This window comes from Homarus americanus, unplaced genomic scaffold, assembly GCF_018991925.1.
Source record: "Homarus americanus isolate GMGI-L3 unplaced genomic scaffold, GMGI_Hamer_2.0 scaffold25827, whole genome shotgun sequence".
Lineage (NCBI taxonomy): Eukaryota > Metazoa > Arthropoda > Malacostraca > Decapoda > Nephropidae > Homarus > Homarus americanus.
The window spans coordinates 2523649-2541310 of record NW_024738300.1 but is presented as its reverse complement, the minus strand read 5'-3'; the positions used below and the strand labels follow the sequence as shown (position 1 = coordinate 2541310).

The window sequence follows — 17662 nt, the reverse complement described above, 5'->3', positions numbered from 1 at the left end:
AGCGTCCTCCAGGTACTCTTGCTACCCCAACAGCTCCCAAGGCATCTGTTCAACCCCCACCCGCCCTCTCACCAGACGTCACGTTTCAGCTTTTTCGTGAGTGGAGGCGGCGTTGGACAGATTACTCCACAATGGTGGACCTTGACAGCATGCCTCCAAACAAACAGCTCATCCAACTGCGGATGTGTTTGTCGCTGGAGACCCAGAGAGTTTTGGAGCACACGTTGCAAGTGCCTCCTGATTCTACATCTTCAGTGACGGATGTGCTCGACCTTTTACAGGAGCACGTTAAGGGTTGGAACAACGAGGCTTTGCGTCGCCGTGCCTTTACCAGCTGCAAGCAGGCGGAGAACGAATCCTTTGACGACTTTTTTGTACGCTTGAAGAGTTTGTCGGAGGAGATCGACGTCTGCAAGGCGCACAGCCGGGAATGTGAGGAAGCCTGGATCAAGCACGGGATCTTGACAGGTGTCAGGCACGAAGAGTTGATGCAGCGACTCATCCCCCTGGACGCTTCCTCCACACTCCAGGTGGTAGTGACTGAATGTCGGCCATACGAGGCCACCAAGTCCGCCACCTCTGCCTTACGGGCCCCACCTGCTGTGAGAGCTATCTCACAATACAAGAAGGATAAGAAGGCGGCCAACAACGCGAAGGCTGCCACACGTTCTTCCACGCCTCCGCCTAGTGCTTCCTGTGGCAGCTGTGGAAAGCAGCACAGCCCCAAGACTTGCCCGGCCGCCGACGCACTGTGTCGTGGATGTGACCGTAAGGGCCACTGGTCTAACACAGACAGGTGCCCTGCACGAGGCCGCAAGTGTCAGGCCTGTGGTCGCTATGGACACTACGACAAGTGCTGCCGCCAACCCAAGCCCAAAAGCCCGAGACGAGGAGGACAGCAGCGCACTTCCCTCGGGGTGATTCGCACGCAGCCCCCTCCAGATGGCCCACGCAGCCCCAAGCAGCAGCGGAGTCACATCAGGAGGGTGGAATCGACCACACGCCCCAGGGCTACCCCTTCCCCTACTATCCGCGTCGCTGTCACACACGGTGATGTGTCGGGTCACATCGAGGTGATACCGGACACCGGCGCCGATACTACGGTGATTGGGTTGAAGCACCTCCAGAAACTGGGCCTCACCAAACGCGGCCTGGGACCACCACCGCAGCTGCAGTACTACAATGCGGACGGTTCCCAGATGCCGGACGCTGTGGGCTCCTTTCAAGCAGAGATCACCTACGGCGACAGGTCGTGTCACGGATGGATCGACGTGCAGCCTACTCGTGGGAGCACTGCAAGGAGTTAGGCGTGGTGCCCAGAGACTTTCCCAAGCAGATCCCAGCTGCTCGTTACACCGCCAGCAGGGTGCGTGAGTCGACGAGCGACGCGCCTGGCGCTGCCACACAGAGCTGCCCAGAACCCGCGTCCACTCCCTCCCCGCCTCTACCCAAGTCACGGCTGCTTCCTCTTCACAGCGAGACGTCTCCTTCAGCTGCAAGGGCCTACTTCCTGAAGGAGTACTCGGATGTGCTGGTGACGAAGGAGGCCCTACGGACCGCGCCACTGAAGGCTATGGCGGGTCCGCCTATGAGGATACACCTGCGGGAAGATGCACAGTCGTTTGCCATACACACTCCCCGGTTGATTCCTCTCGCCTTCAGAGATTCAGTCAAGAAGGAACTGGATTCCATGGTGGCCCAGGGTGTCATCGTACCCGTTGGTGACGACCCATCCCCTTGGTGCCACCCTCTAGTCGCTGTGGCTAAGACTAACGGTGGAGTGCGGATTACTACCGACTTGTCTAAGCTTAACAGCCAGGTGTCCCGTCCCGCCCACCCTTCACCCACACCTTTTGCAGCTATACGGAGTGTGGATCCGAAGGTACGGCACTTCTCGACGATGGACGCCCTCTGTGGTTACTGGCAGATCCCACTGAAGAAGGAGGATCAGCCACTGACCACTTTCATCACGCCTTACGGACGCTTCCGCTACTGCCGTGGCCCTATGGGATTCGCTGCTACGGGGGACGCCTTCTGTCTCCGTGGTGACATGGCACTTCAAGGCGTGACCAACTGCGTGAAGGTAGTGGACGACGTCCTCCTCTACGATGAGGACTACCTGACGCATCTTCGCCGCATCGACGAGGTACTGACCAGGTGTAGGACGCACGGCATCACTCTGAATGCCGAGAAGTTCGTCTTGGCCGCACCTGCAGTGTCTTTCTGCGGCTACCGACTCTCAAGGGATGGCATTGCTGCGGACCCGGAGAAAGTTCGCGCCATAGCGGACTTTGCGAAACCTGCCAACCTTACGGATCTCAGGTCTTTCATGGGCCTGGTGAACCAGCTGGCAGAATTTTCCCCTGACGTCTCCGCCGCTGCCGGGCCTCTCCGCCCCCTGATGAGCCCCAAGAGGACGTTCACGTGGACCCCTGACCACGACCTCGCCTTTCATAAGGTGAAGGAGGCCCTGTCAAGTCCACCTATCCTCGCTACTTTCGACCCAGCGCTCCCCACCGTCCTCCAGACAGACGCCTCGCGCCTGTACGGGGTTGGTTACGCCCTTCTCCAGGATCACGGTGGAGGATAGTACCGGCTCGTACAGTGTGGCTCTCGCTTCCTCACCTATGCTGAGTCTCGCTACGCTACCATCGAGCTGGAGCTGCTGGCAGTGGTATGGGCCTTATCGAAGTGCAAGTTCTACTTGATTGGCCTACAGCACTTCGACCTCATCACTGACCACAGGCCCTTGGTCCCCATTCTTAACCACTATTCGCTGGACGCCATCGAGAATCCCCGCCTCCAGCGCCTGAAGGAGAAGATTTTGGCCTTCGTCTTCACCGCGGCTTGGCGCGCAGGTAAGGAGTTGTGCATCCCGGATGCCCTCTCCCGCTCCCCAGTTAGCCGCCCTACACCTGAAGACGAGATGCTCAGCACCGAGGCCGGTTTCTCCGTCAGCAACATCGTCACCTTGCAGGCCGTACAGTCCCTCGCCAGCACCCAGGCCTCAGTGTCGCCACCCGACAGCGATCTGGCCCTTGAGGAACTACGGACCGCGGCACGTGACGACCCCTCCTACTCAGCTCTTGGAGAGGGTGAGGACTGGGTTCCCTCGCGACCGTTTTGACCTCCACAACGCCCTACGCCCGTATTGGAAGATACGTGAGGACCTCTACGCAGATGGGGACCTCGTCCTGTACGGTGCCCGTGTGGTCGTCCCTGCAGCTCTCCGTCGTCGCGTTCTGACCCGCTTACAAGACAGCCATCGTGGAGCAGAGGCCACCAAGCGCCGCGCAAGGCAGGCTGTGTACTGGCCCGGCATTGACGCGGATATCGTCAATACGGTCCTTGCCTGTGAGCCGTGCCAGATCATGCAAAACAGTCAACAGCAAGAGCCCCTCTTGTGCGACGACGAACCCACCAGGCCCTTTGAGTCCGTGTCGGCTGATTTCTTCAGCACAGCTGGGAAACATTTCCTAGTGGTCGCCGACCGACTCTCTGGCTGGCCTGTGGTGGTAATCTGTGGCTCGGACACGACGTCCGCGGCCACCATTCGCCACTTCCGGCACCTCTTTCGTGACCTGGGCGTCCCCGTACGTCTGCGGACGGACGGTTGGCCACAGTTCACCAGCCGGGACTTCACAGGATTCCTGGAGCGTTGGGGAGTCCGCCACATCGTGTCAACACCCCACTACCCACAGTCAAACGGCCATGCTGAGGCTGCGGTCAAGACAGTCAAGCACCTCATCCTCAAGGTGGCCCCTTCAGGCAACATAGACTATGAGGCGTTTGACAAAGGTCTCCTGGAGTTACGTAATACTCCCACCCACACAGGACGCTCCCCTGCCCAGATTCTGTATGGTCACCCTCTCCGCTCTTGCGTTCCTGCACACGCCAAGGCCTTTGCGAAGGAGTGGCAGACCAGAGCCGAGAGCTGCGACCGCCACGCCGCTTCACGTGCCCAGGACGCCAAGGCTCGGTATGACGACCGTGCCCGCCCTCTTCAGCCACTGGAGATTGGTGCCCTTGCCCGCGTCCAGGACCCGACGACGACACGTTGGGACAAGGTGGGCATAGTGATGGGCGTCGGCCGGTCGCGGGACTACAAGGTCAGGATGCCGAGCGGCCGTGTCTGGTGGAGGAACCGCCGCTTCCTCCGGCCAGTCCCACCCCCTGCTGCTGGCCCCCTGACCGAGGACGAGTCACCTACACCTCACGAGGATCCGCCCCACAGTGCACCTCGACGCTCGGAGCGACTTAGGACTAAGAAGTCCGCTCAAGACAAAGACTATGAGCGTGAGGGGGGAGGGAGATGTAGGTTATGTATATAAGCTACTGTGCCGAGTAGCAACCCTGTATATAAGCTACTGTGCCGAGTAGCAACCCTGTATATAAGCTACTGTGCCGAGTAGCAACCCTGTATATAAGCTACTCTGCCGAGTAGCAACCCTGTATGTAAGCTACTGTGCCGAGTAGCATTTATATATATCATCACGTGGCAACACTGCACGTTATGTGTCAACATTGCCCCGAGGCTGCCATATGGCAAGGCAGCCTTAGTCTGACTGTGTGAGCCGTGCATGGCACACGCGAGTCACCACTTGTATTTCTCTCATCCATAATAAACGGACTTCAGTGTTACACAGTGTTTCCCTACCCATCACTGCATTCTTTGGGGGACACTAGTAACTATTCAATGATGGTTTATCAGACCACACCTTACAGCTCAGAAAAAGTCCAAACGTGACCTTACATTAGGGAGGTCAAATATAAGGGGACCCCTCGCCGCCGCCCGATCAGCTCAAACCGGGGTCAGGACCTTGCAAGTCAAGGAACTATAGATCAGCCAGCACCCCTGCCACACAGCCCCAACAACTAGGTTAAGAGGCACCCAGTCAGCAGGAGAGGCCACCTGCCAGCTCTTCCTCCAATATATATATATACAACAACTTACAACTCAGAAAAAGTCCAGACCTGACCTTACATTAGAGAGGTCAAATGTAAGGGGACCCCTCGCCGCCGCCGGATCAGCTCAAACCGGGGTCATGACCTTATAAATCAAGAAACTACAAATCAGCCAACATCCCTGTCACACGGCCCCAACAACTAGGTCAAGAGGCACCCAGTCAGCATTAGTGGGCATCTGACGGCTATTCTCCCAATATATAGAACGTCGTAGCCCTCCCTCATGCCGCACACAGAGGGAGTCTAGAAACAGTGAAGGGCCAGCGACGACGTCCCCAGTACCGCTCACAGGAGGAAGTTCACCACAGCTAGAGGTGTCAGCCGGGTCCATCGACAGAGGACAGAGTCTCGCAAGTCCTCCCTCCGGTCGGGAGGAAGACTTCCCTTTCGACACCGGTGTCACCAGCTAAGCAGAGTCTCTCATAGGAGACCGCCCAGAAGCACCTGCTGGGCCTCCCTCAGGGCACGTGAGTTTTTGTCAGAGCTATCCATAGGATGAGTTACTTACGTGGGAAGTGTATTCATTTCATGTTTGTGTCCGAAAATCAGCGTCTAGTAACGTAAATATAATGTCCTAGTAACTTTGATAGAAGGTGTTATTAATGTGTCCATGCCATTGTCGTAATTAATAAATAGTTGTAACGAAGTGGTGTTCACAAGATGACCCCAAATATAAGCTAAGAGAAGGTAATTAACCGGCCACCTTACCAAACTTCTTCTCTTTACATTCCAACTGCTATCAATATTATATCTATATGCAATCCTCTTCAGATGAGATTGTGTCTCATTATATATATATATGCTGATAACCACAAGGAAAGAAGAAAACACGAAGTTCCCAAGCGCTTTCGTGTAATTCACATCTGAAGATGTGAATTACACGAAAGCGCTTGGGAACTTCGTGTTTTCTTCTTTCCTTGTGGTTATCAGCATATACCTAGATCACGCGCACCTACAGTGATTTACTTGCATATATATATATATATATATATATATATATATATATATATATATATATATATATATATATACACACACGAGAATATATACTGGAGCACTTTAGCTTTCGTCTGTGCGTGTGTGTGTGTGTGTGTTTTCTAGGAATTCGATACACATACTATGATGTAGATCCTGAGGGCTCTCGTTTGGCTAAGCCCTTCTTGAAAAAAATTGGAACGTCCCGAAATGTTCAAAGATGATGATCAAAACACTTCCATGTGAAATCTCAACTTCAGTGTTTATTTTATCGACTCTCATACCCCGGTCCGTCATAATGGATGTCTCAACACGGCTTACAGTCAGTTGACTATTCGATGGTATATGATAGCTATCCAGACCTGATGTCATTCTCAAGGCTCTCACTTCATGCTTGAACTCCTTGGTGCACTTTATCGTTGTAGCCCATTAGCCAGTATCTGGGCAATAAACTCCCACCTAACTTCGATGAATTTCCATTAGGAATTCAAAGGCATTTCGACTCTCAATTTGCCCAAATTTTTAAATTTCTCAAACGTCATTACTCTTACTCTCAAATAATGTATTATATCACATTAAGTAAATTAAATGAATAATAACTAATGTTAAACTTTGTTACCAAAATGATAAAAATTCTTCCGTATTGCTTAACTATTAAATTTCAAGACCTTTTTACCCCTGGTATGATCTATTTTTTACAATATTGTATAACACAGAGTACACTTCATTTACAACAGGTGTGTATATATATATATATATATATATATATATATATATATATATATATATATATATATATATATATATATATATATATATATATATATATGCGTGTGTGTGTGTGTGTGAGTGTGTGTGTGTGTGTGTGTGTGTGTGTGTGTGTGTGTATGTGTGTGTGCATAATTTTGCAACACAAAACCAATCTTATAGCTCACCCAGAACGTCGAGCTATAAGAATTCGTGCCATCTGTAAAAAGGAAGACGGAGCATTGAGTTCGTAAAGTTGCTTGTAGAATGTCGTCTATAGCCCCGTGTGCCAGTGTCAGAACATTAGGTCCATCTAAGAAAAAAGTTATTTGAATGACTACTGAGTAAAAATCAAGTTTCAGTGTACCTATATATATATATATATATATATATATATATATATATATATATATATATATATATATATATATATATATATATATATATATATCTTGTATATATTACAGTATATACTGTAATCGAGATATTCGACAGCAATAACTTATTAACCACAGACGTTTATTATAAGAAATTCATCATATATTATGGATTAGTTTTTATCTCACCAAAGACGCGGGGCAATTTAGCATCGCCCCTCAAGACAAGGGCAGCAAGAAGCAGGAACACAGATGTCCAGGTAGATATCATCTCTCTTCGTAACACCTGAATATCATAACAATAAATTAAAATTTTATTACTATGTTTTCTTTCTAGACACACTAGAATTTCTTAATGAAAAAATATATTTTTTTTTAGTTATTACAGTTCTTCATCAACAGCTATTTTGTATCATATTCTTTTATAAAAATTATATTATTTTTTGTCTTTAAGGATGTAATTGTTATTTGCTCAGATCTAAGCATGTTGTACATTGGGATTATATTTCTGTAAATAAAGTGTCTAAAATGCCTCAGCCCATACTGATACCATTAATCAGTAATATAATAAATCATTACTTTTACGAGGTAGTTGGTGGCGGATAGCGGCCGATGAATCATTGTAGGTATAAACATGTAATACGGATGAGGAGGTTAGATGGGATTCGTACAGTTCATTACAAAAAGTACAAGTAGCAAACAGATTTTAAAATTTATTTTAATTTGTGTATTGTAAGCAGTTAATGTGGACAATAGTTGGGAACATGAACCACCAGCTAAGTGGATATACCTGTAGAGGCAGAAATATCATATATGTATATATATATATATATATATATATATATATATATATATATATATATATATATATATATATATATATATATATATATATATATATATATATATATATATATATATATATATATAACTTCAGCAATGGACTTGTTACGTGGAAAGCTTAGTTTCTAAGAGGAGAACCAGGGAAAACACAAACAACTTGACTAAGTTGGATTTCTTTAATGACTAACGTTTCGGAAAATAATTTTCCATCATCAGAGCCTAGAAAACATTTTCTTTTTGCAATTACAGGCAATATGCAATAAAACCGGAACATTGTTCTAAAATTTACCTTCATTATATACACATCACCTCACTAGTCGGGAATCGAACCACAAGGACACCAAAAGCAGTCCTAGGCTTTGTTATATTCCACACTAAGCCTGTTGATCGAGCTTATGGAGTCGTGATCCTCATTGGGGAGTGCCCGTGCCAACTATGTGGTCGGTGTGGCATTTTACCGAATCCAGCTAGGAAACACTACCTATGAGACATATATATATATATATATATATATATATATATATATATATATATATATATATATATATATATATATATATATATATATATATATATATGTGTGTGTGTGTGTGTGTGTGTGTGTGTGTGTGTGTAGCCTCGTGTTTCCTAGCTGGACTCAGCCCACCCAGACACAGGCCATCGACCCATAACGGGGCGTGGTGGGCGAAAAAATAAAGAGTGGAATCTTCCCACAAAATTCTCCTAGAAGTTTGTACTAAAAACTTCAAAGCAGTCCAGAGATTTATATGATTACACAAAATTAAAAGTCGTAATTTATGTGATGCTATGGGTAATTTAAAGGTTAAAGATTTAGGGGAACTGTCACCAATTGTATTGTAGCAATGTACATTTCATTGATTTGCAAATTTCAAAAGCTTACTTTGTATTCCTTAATAGCCAAAAACCACACTTGAAAGTTTACGAATGCAAATTATCATATACATCACTGTCATGTATGAGTTTGTTTTAGTTGTTCAATATTGTTGGAATTAAACAAAAATATTGGAAACATGAAGAGGGATAACCTATGTGTGATGATAAAACGGTGCCATAGAATTATTTTTTCTTGGTTGGTGAATCTTTGTGGTCATTTAAAGTTGCTCTTGTAACTTCTTTATATATCTTATAAAACAAATTTCTGACATTTATGCTTGGTTTCCTCTTTCTAATGACAGGTTTTACACAAAGCAAATATTCACTTTGTGTCAACCGGGATTCTTACTTATATATAGTTCTGGTTATTTTCCAATTGTTTTAAGTAAACAAGGTAGGAATATGTGTGGTGCAATGGGTTTCTACTGAAGCAAAATTGTGTTGCACTGCATGTATTATTATGCTGGAGACCACGAACAATCTCTGCTGGTGTTATCCAACGCCGGGATAGAGTGGATTGTAGAAATGTTCGTAATCTATCCTTACAAGGTCTTCCGGTGCGAAGTTTTGTGTTCACGTTGCCTTCTAGTTTCCAGCGTCTTATCCACCTCCTCACAGTTGTCACACTTGCTCCAGTTTCTTGTGCAATAGCGCGGGGAGACATCCCCTTGACCCACATCCACACGAAGCTGGCCCTCTCATTTAACTCTGTTGGTCGAGATGACCGTGGAGCCTTCATTGTTCTGTCTGAAATCAATCATTCATAATTTCAATCGAAAAGTTCTATAATTTGTTTGATAAGCATCCTGACTTCGGTGTTTTGTTATCTTTAGACAATGGGTAAGGGTTGTCAGAGGAGCGAAAAATGTTATACCGAATTTTATATTGTTTCGTTTGGCTAAAGGTGCGACGGTTATAGTGGGTGTGTTGCGGGTTTCACTGACTATTATCCTTGATATAATAAACGATATTCAGACTTTATAACAATTAATACAATGAAACACGAAACTAAATGCACTCATAGCAGATATAATTCTATCGCTCATAATGTTTTAAGTAGCTGAACTAGTGTAATTACTAACCTTGTTACACGCTTGAAGACCTTCTTTGTTGAAGCGTAGTAATAAAATTATAACAACAATAACAACTCATGACAGGGTTCATGAAAGTTCCCTAGTTCTTCAGTAAGTTTGGATGTATTTTCTGAACTGAGTCTAACTGTGTGGCATTATCATCATCAACCCGAAAAGATGAGATAATTTTATGGAAAGAAGGTAGGCATGGTTAACTTTCTCGACACATGTACGAGTAACTATTGATTTCGTACTTTGTAAATGTCGACGATACCATCTTTTATTGAGAATGGGTGTGTGTGTATTCTTTTCTCTCATTGTTTCTAATTATTTTCCACAGTGAATATATTTTGAGTATATTTTCCAACAATACACATGGCTCACTGCAAACAGCTCCATGTGAAATATGGATAATATACCTAATTTCGTGAAACTGTATGAACACTGGGATATTATTGTGCAGATAACACAAAGACTCACTTAACAAAGGCTTCATATTTATAATGATCTTGTTCTCCACTAGCTACTAACTAGTTCATAATTCATGTACAATCAAGCATGTAGATCCATACATACCCGGGACTACTGAGATGGAACCTGGGAGCGCTACCACTGAACAGCAAGGACAACTAAAACTTATTCCAGGCTTTGTTGCATTTCACACCAACCCTACTCCTTCGTCTTATTCTCAAGCAACAGGAGCCTCCAGGGAAGATAACCCGCTGGAATGCACGTGGCCACCAATATATCTTAAAAGTATTGTTTGTATATTGAAGACCAGGTATATAGGGATATTTGAGACTTATTGAAAGCCTCGCGCTTTCTAGCTGGAGTGTAAATAAAATGATACTATTGTTGATATATATATATATATATAAATATATATATATATATATATATATATATATATATATATATATATATATATATATATATATATATATATATATATATATATATATATATATATATATATATATATATATATATATATATATACAAGTAAATCACTGTAGTGCATGATCTAGGTATATGCTGATAACCACAAGGAAAGAAAACACGAAGTTCCCAAGCGCTTTCGTGTAATTCACATCTTCAGGGTGAGCACAGTCTGTACTCACCCTGAAGATGTGAATTACCTGGCTTCTCCTTGATTATATATATATATATATATATATATATATATATATATATATATATATATATATATATATATGTGTGTGTGTGTGTAACCGGTCGGAATTACTGGATCTTTAATTTCTCACTTGACTTGGGGTTTATTAAAGATTATTAGATGGTAATTGCAGTGGTAGCGCCCCTTTGAGAAAAGTCCCTAACGAGCACAAGAACACTTACATTTACTAAACAAAATGAATTCTCCGTGACCCGTGGAAGGATAGCGTCTGAGACACACTGTAAAGTTTAGACACTTTTATTCCCCCCAACACTACAGACAATGCCTCATTAGACAACAATAAATTCAAAGTATTAAGAATTGTTGCTTGCACACATGAAACAGGCCTTAAGGGCTTTCAACAAAATAATATCAACCAATGAGAAAATGGTAATAAAATAAGAAATTATTAAATCCACCATGAACAGGCCTTAAGGGAACTCAATAAAATAATATTACCCCAACAAATGCACACCTCCTAACCTAACTCAAACACTACTCTGGGGAACAAGGGTTATACCTGAGATTGAAATGATAAAGGAATATTAAATGCATTAAAGGAACTAAATCACAGTATCACTTGCAACATAAGGGAGAAAACTCATCTGAAAACAGTTCCCTCATTCTCTGGTTTCAATGGGTGACACAAACATTAAAAACAATACTATCACAATTATTTAAGAAATATTAATTACACACAGCAAGACAATATCAGTAACTGAAAAAAATCTTATCACTAGATTAAGAAGTTACTGAGTCCACCAATACCGGTCAACACATGCTCCCTAACCTAACACATAGATTCCATCTGCACTCCTTAGTTTTTTAAGGCACAACCAACAGGCACCCGTAGTTTAAGGCCCAAACCAGCCTTTCTAAACCTTGGAAATGTACCTCTAAGTTCCACTGGACTCTTGGCCCCAGTGTGTGACCCTGTATCACTCAGCTGGCTTCGCTTTACCCCCAGTACATCCATGAAACGGAAAGGAGTGAGCTAATCAGACCTTGTACAGTTGAGAGAAGCTTTAGCTTCCCGTTAGTAAAAGGTTTTCACTAAGCTGCTTGAAGATATGTGGTATTGTAAGCGGGGTAGAGGAGAGCTGATGACCCCAAACGATCGTCACGTCGTTAGTTGGGCACCCAGACGGCTAGGTTCACTCCAACTCTCACCATACTCAACAGGTGGCTCAAACCCAGGTCAGTGGACGGTCATACAGCTCGCTTCACCACTCGTCTCATACCGCCAGTGGACGTTATCATACCACAGACGTTTCACACTGTTTGTTCCTACCGCCCTATGTAGATTTGTCTGAGAGTGAATAAAACTTACTCATTAATACTGATGTTAAATAAACGAAGGAACCAGGTCACGAGATTCGTCTCTCCTGGGTATAGCACAGAGGTGGTCCTTGACCACTCTCACAACTCCCTAGCCACGCTTGCTCACTGGTTCACGTTTTTCATGAGTGACATATTTACCAGACGATTAACAGCTTAATTAGGACGTACGCAACATTTTCAGACTGGGAAACGATCTATAATTATTTTTAATTTAATATCTGATATTTAATTTCATAATTCGCCTCCATATTAATCCGGTAAATTACATTTAATATCGTATAGGCCTAGTTCCACAACCTCTCGCTATGTGCTAGAGCGCGGTCTTCCTTCAGACGACCTTGAACTCAGTCTCTCCAATGGCGTGGTGTTTGAAATTACACTGAAATTTCTGAATATTGCAATCGACCCCCCTAAAAAAAGACAGCACTGTCCTCAAGTGCTGAGAAAAGTATGCAACGACCCCCCTAAGAAATTGTTCTATGAAACTACACCTCACACCTGCAACGTGCTAAACTCAGCATTTCCGTCTTCTCTTCTCTCTCCCGCTAACACTCGACCCCAGTAAAAGAAGACAGCACTGTTCTCATGTGCTGAGAGAACAACTTAGAAACCACCTTCAAATCTGCCCTATTCCAACTCGTAGCCAGCGAGTGTGTGTGTGTGTGTGTGTGTTTGTGTGTGTGTGTTTGTGTAATCGGTTATTGTTTTTTTTAGTTATAGCTGATGGAAAAGGCAGTGAAAGCGCCCCTCAGAGAAATCCCGAACCAACACAAACACAATTAATAAAAGTATTTTCCGTGACCGTGGAATAGCTAGTACCTGTGATTGGGGTTAATGAGACGCACTGGTAAAAGATAACACTTCTATTCCTTCCAACACTACAAACGGAATCAATAAGTGTACAAAAGCACTAGAGTACTTCTTAGCGTGGTTTACAACACCACAATGGGAGCAGTACTACCTACATCAGAACAGACACCAGAACGAGGAACTCATCTGAAACAATTCCTTCTTATATCCTACATCACTTAGTGCCACATAAAACATTAAAAAATATTACTTGCACCGATGAACATCCCTTAAGGGCGTCGGACAAAATTATAGCAATCACTGAGGAATAGAAATCTTGATTTAGTCACACTACACAAGAACATGGATCACTCATAGCCGACTGGGACGACCCACAAAATACTATAATCTTAACTGTCCTAACTACACAGAACCCGAAGGTTGTAACTACTAACCAGCCAAGTGGCAGACATTTACAAGAAACCGAGAAAATCACCCATGACCCGTCAGGCAGGTGGATGCTCTGCTGTGTTTTCATTACTCTTTCTAGGTTTCCGAAATCATGAGTGTGTTTCTCCACCAATCCCCGTAACATGCTTCACACATAAGTTCAGAATGCACCCGTACTTTAAGGTGCTACAGCCTTTCACAAACTTTTTGAAGAGGAACTCTTACTTCCCACGTGTGCAATCAACCATGAGGAGCGTTGATTACACACCTGGACTTGGCTATTTTAATCACATACACCCAATACTGGGGAGATGAATGTCTTTATGTAACCAGTAGACTCCCGGTCCCAGCGTGTGACCTTTCATTCACTCAGTCTGCACTCAGTTTACTCCCAGTACTTCATGGACAGGAAGAGAGCGACCGTCAGCCGGCCTAGTTAGGCCAGCTCAGAGTACAACCAGGTGAACCCTGCCCAGCTGAGGGAGGGGTTCTACTTTCCCGGTAGTAAGATTTTTCACTGATTGACTGAAGAGATGTGGTGTTGTATGAACCAAGGTGGGGAGATTTGATGAACCACATCGACCACCGACCAAAGTGCGGCTGCTGGTTCCAGTGGTTAGTCGTCAGAGACACGTGTTCGCCTCAAGCATTGCCAGCTATATCTTCCAAACGACCACTAACCACCGACCAACCATCACCTGCCAACCAAGTGGGTTCTCTTAACCCTGCAAAAGGAGCACTTTGTTAGCTACTGTTAAATTCTTCTCTGCCCTATCTAAATACTGTCTGAGATCGAAAAAAAACTTAATTGCAACACAGATGAAACGTGAGCGGGAAGGGGCGAGGCCACTTGGTCGTTTTCCTTGGCAGAACGCTTGCTAGACTTCCGCCTTGGTCGATGACCGGCGCTGACTGAAACCCCATCACCCCTCAGCATCATTCAGTGCGGTCGCCTCCCCCAATGGCGTCATCTTTCGCATATTTCTAGTAGTTTTCTTTGGGACACACGTAACATATTTAGACTGGGAAACTATCCCCAATAACTTTAAATTTTATAATTGTCCCTTAACATCATGAATCGTGTCTACATTAACTCGATAAAGTACATTTAATTTTCTATAGGCTTAATTCAAAATGCTTCCACCCCCAGATCGATGGCGTTGCTTGGAGCCTTTGGTTTAACTTGCCAACGAGGCTGGGTGTTTCAGCCTGGCCTACTTATGCTTTCCTTATGCTTTCCTGTTCGACAGATTGGTGATTTTTGTTCTAGCGTCTCTAAATATCACAATAAAATTTCTGAATATTATATATATATATATATATATATATATATATATATATATATATGTATATATATAAATATATATATATACATATATATATATATATATATATATATATATATATATATATATATATATATATATATATATATATATATATATATATATATATATATATATATATATATATATATATATATATATATATATATATATATATATATATATATATATATGTAAATCACTGTAGTTGCGCGTGATCCAGGTATATGCTGATAACCACAAGGAAAGAAGAAAACAAGAAGTTCCCAAGCGCTTTCGTGTAATTCACATCTTCAGGGGTGAGTACAGACTAAGGAGTTGGTTGGTTGGTGATATGGAGAGAAGAGAGCATTAGCTCTGAGGGTTCGAGAAGGGTACAGTACAAGGTAAAGTTCAGAAGTGGGAAATATAGGAGGAGGTTGACAGCAGCTAAGCTAAGTTGTTCTATTTGATGTTTGCTTGGGACATATTATGTTGGGGGGGGGGGTTCTTCCAGGTCCTTGTGGCACTGGAGGGATGATCCCTATCTTTTTCGTTTCTAGTTTTTATTGTGGGTGTTTGTGATCTTTTTTGAGGTCTTTGCTTGTTTGTGGGGTCTCTCCAGGTCCTTGTGTGACTGGAGAGTTGTTCCCATCTTCACTGGCATATCCTTACTGAACATCTTAATGTGCACAGCCGGTACACCAATGGTAACTTTGTGCACAAATTAAGTTATCAAAATCATTTGGGAAGATCCCTCTCGATAGAGATATAGAGGAAACAGCGAACAAGGGTAAGCATAAGCTTTTTTGATAAGTATGAACTCACCACTAAAGTTGCTGTAGTGTAGACGTGAGAGAGAGGTGTTTACAGCGTAACTTGAGAAGAATGATTCAGTAGACCACACAACACTGTTTACAGCGCAGTTGTTTGCTACAAGGCCATTGCCTACGCAAACAACTCCGATAGTGAAAAATTCTCAGCTCCTCGAGTAATTAAAAGTGGCCAAACAGAAATAAAAGAAATACAGGGCAACACTATCAATAAACTCCACTTAGCTACCAAAAGCATCTTTCTGGTGTGGGTGCCCGATCTGGTTAGTACTTGGATGGGTGACTGCCTGGCTATAGAAAGACCAGATGCTGCTTGCAAATGGACTCTACTGGAAATAAAGCCTTTCATGGCTTTGTCAGCTGTCCCTAGTCAAATTGACTAAATCTAAATTACTATATTATTCGCCACCATTGACTTTTTTTTTATAAAACACCCCTCCCCTAAGAAAAATGTGTATCCGAGTACACTGTTCCTGTGACTGATTGACCGCCAAGTGACGAGAAGAAAAGCAAGATTTGAAGAGGACACTAGAGCACTGCCACGGGTCTCCCACCCCCGCTGACGAGATGAAAGTTATTATATCATAAATAGGCGTAGTAACTACAGCACTATGATACGGCCGTAATGACTCTGGCGTTGAATATTAAAATTTTAGTGTTTATTGTATACAAGTGGTCGTCTCTTGTATATCGAATTCATTCAAATTGTATTTTGAGTTTGTTGGTGATCATATATGCCCCACAGTTACAAATTGCAACTCCCCAAAAGTTGATAGTTTTGCACCAATGAAAAAGTACTATAACAAGCAGTCTGTTCGGGCCATTAATATTATTAATGGTGGGTCAGATCTGACCCGAAGACTGAATTCTTGTATATTTCAGCAGATTATAGAAGTGTTAAATAAAATATTTGGGCAACTCTTCATTTTCACTGAACTACGCAATGCAACCAAATCAATTTGGGAAGATTCCTCTCGATAAAACAATCGAGGAAACAGTAAACAAGGATAAACATAAGCTTTTTGGTTAAGAAAAACTCACCAATCAAGTTGGTGGTGTAGTGTAGACGTGGAAGAGAGGTGTTCACAGCGCGAGGAACTTGAGAAGAATGAGTCAGCATCACCGACTTTACAAGTCTTATTGACGAGCCCGGCTACCTGACGTCATAGAAATAAAGCTCAATGATTCGTTGGCTTTTGCAGTATGACTATAGAAATAATATTTGTGTATATACCATATATAGGTAGTTTTTCTTTATCGAATAACATAATGATAACTTGAATGAGCAATAAATATTTAGGTTAGTGTTTGATTTCATATAATTAAGACTTATTTGTAGTCCTTGCAAATATATTTAAATATTGATAGGCTAATAGTTATGCTACATACTCAAAATACAGATAACATGCTTATATTCACTAATTTAGTGCTAATGACCGGCCACTGCCTGTAGTGTGTGCGTATCCATAGCATAGCACGTAGTATGTATACATTTAGTCACGTGTCCTCTGTGATCTTTTGTGTACCGGTATATAATCAAGCTCCTCGGTATCTTGGATGAAGAAAATGGCCAAAGCAATAATATATAAAAAAACGTTAAAGATGATAAATTTCCCTAACTGACGTTTCGTATGACATTGCATAAATTAAAAATAAATGGGCGGCTTGTTGAATTGTGACTGACTGTTACTTGTTAACGTTCTAAGATATTTACAGATTTCTGATGAAGAAAAGTGTTGTTTGAAATGTAAATAACGACAATTCAGCAAGGTGTGATTAGGGTGTCGGGGGTCACAGGCGGTGATGGTTCACGTCTATCGAATACGAGAGCAGAGAATCTCCACATCACCAGTACACTGAGGCCGTTGCAGCCAGCCAGGACCACAAACATTCCCTG

At 43.4% G+C, this 17662-nt stretch overlaps 1 protein-coding gene across 1 annotated transcript in view; it reads right to left on the bottom strand.

Moving 5' to 3' along the window:
- The window catches only part of LOC121873788 (probable glutamate receptor), a 45943-nt gene extending 29074 nt beyond the window's left edge, over positions 1 to 16869 (bottom strand). Inside the window, exons 1-3 of the mRNA XM_042377491.1 lie at positions 16807 to 16869; positions 7254 to 7350; positions 6876 to 7000 (exon numbers count right to left, since the gene is read on the bottom strand). Coding sequence (XP_042233425.1) covers positions 6876 to 7000; positions 7254 to 7335 — 207 coding nt within the window. The 5' untranslated portion in view covers positions 7336 to 7350; positions 16807 to 16869. The remainder of the gene's footprint in view (positions 1 to 6875; positions 7001 to 7253; positions 7351 to 16806) is intronic.
- Positions 16870 to 17662: the final 793 nt, after the last annotated feature.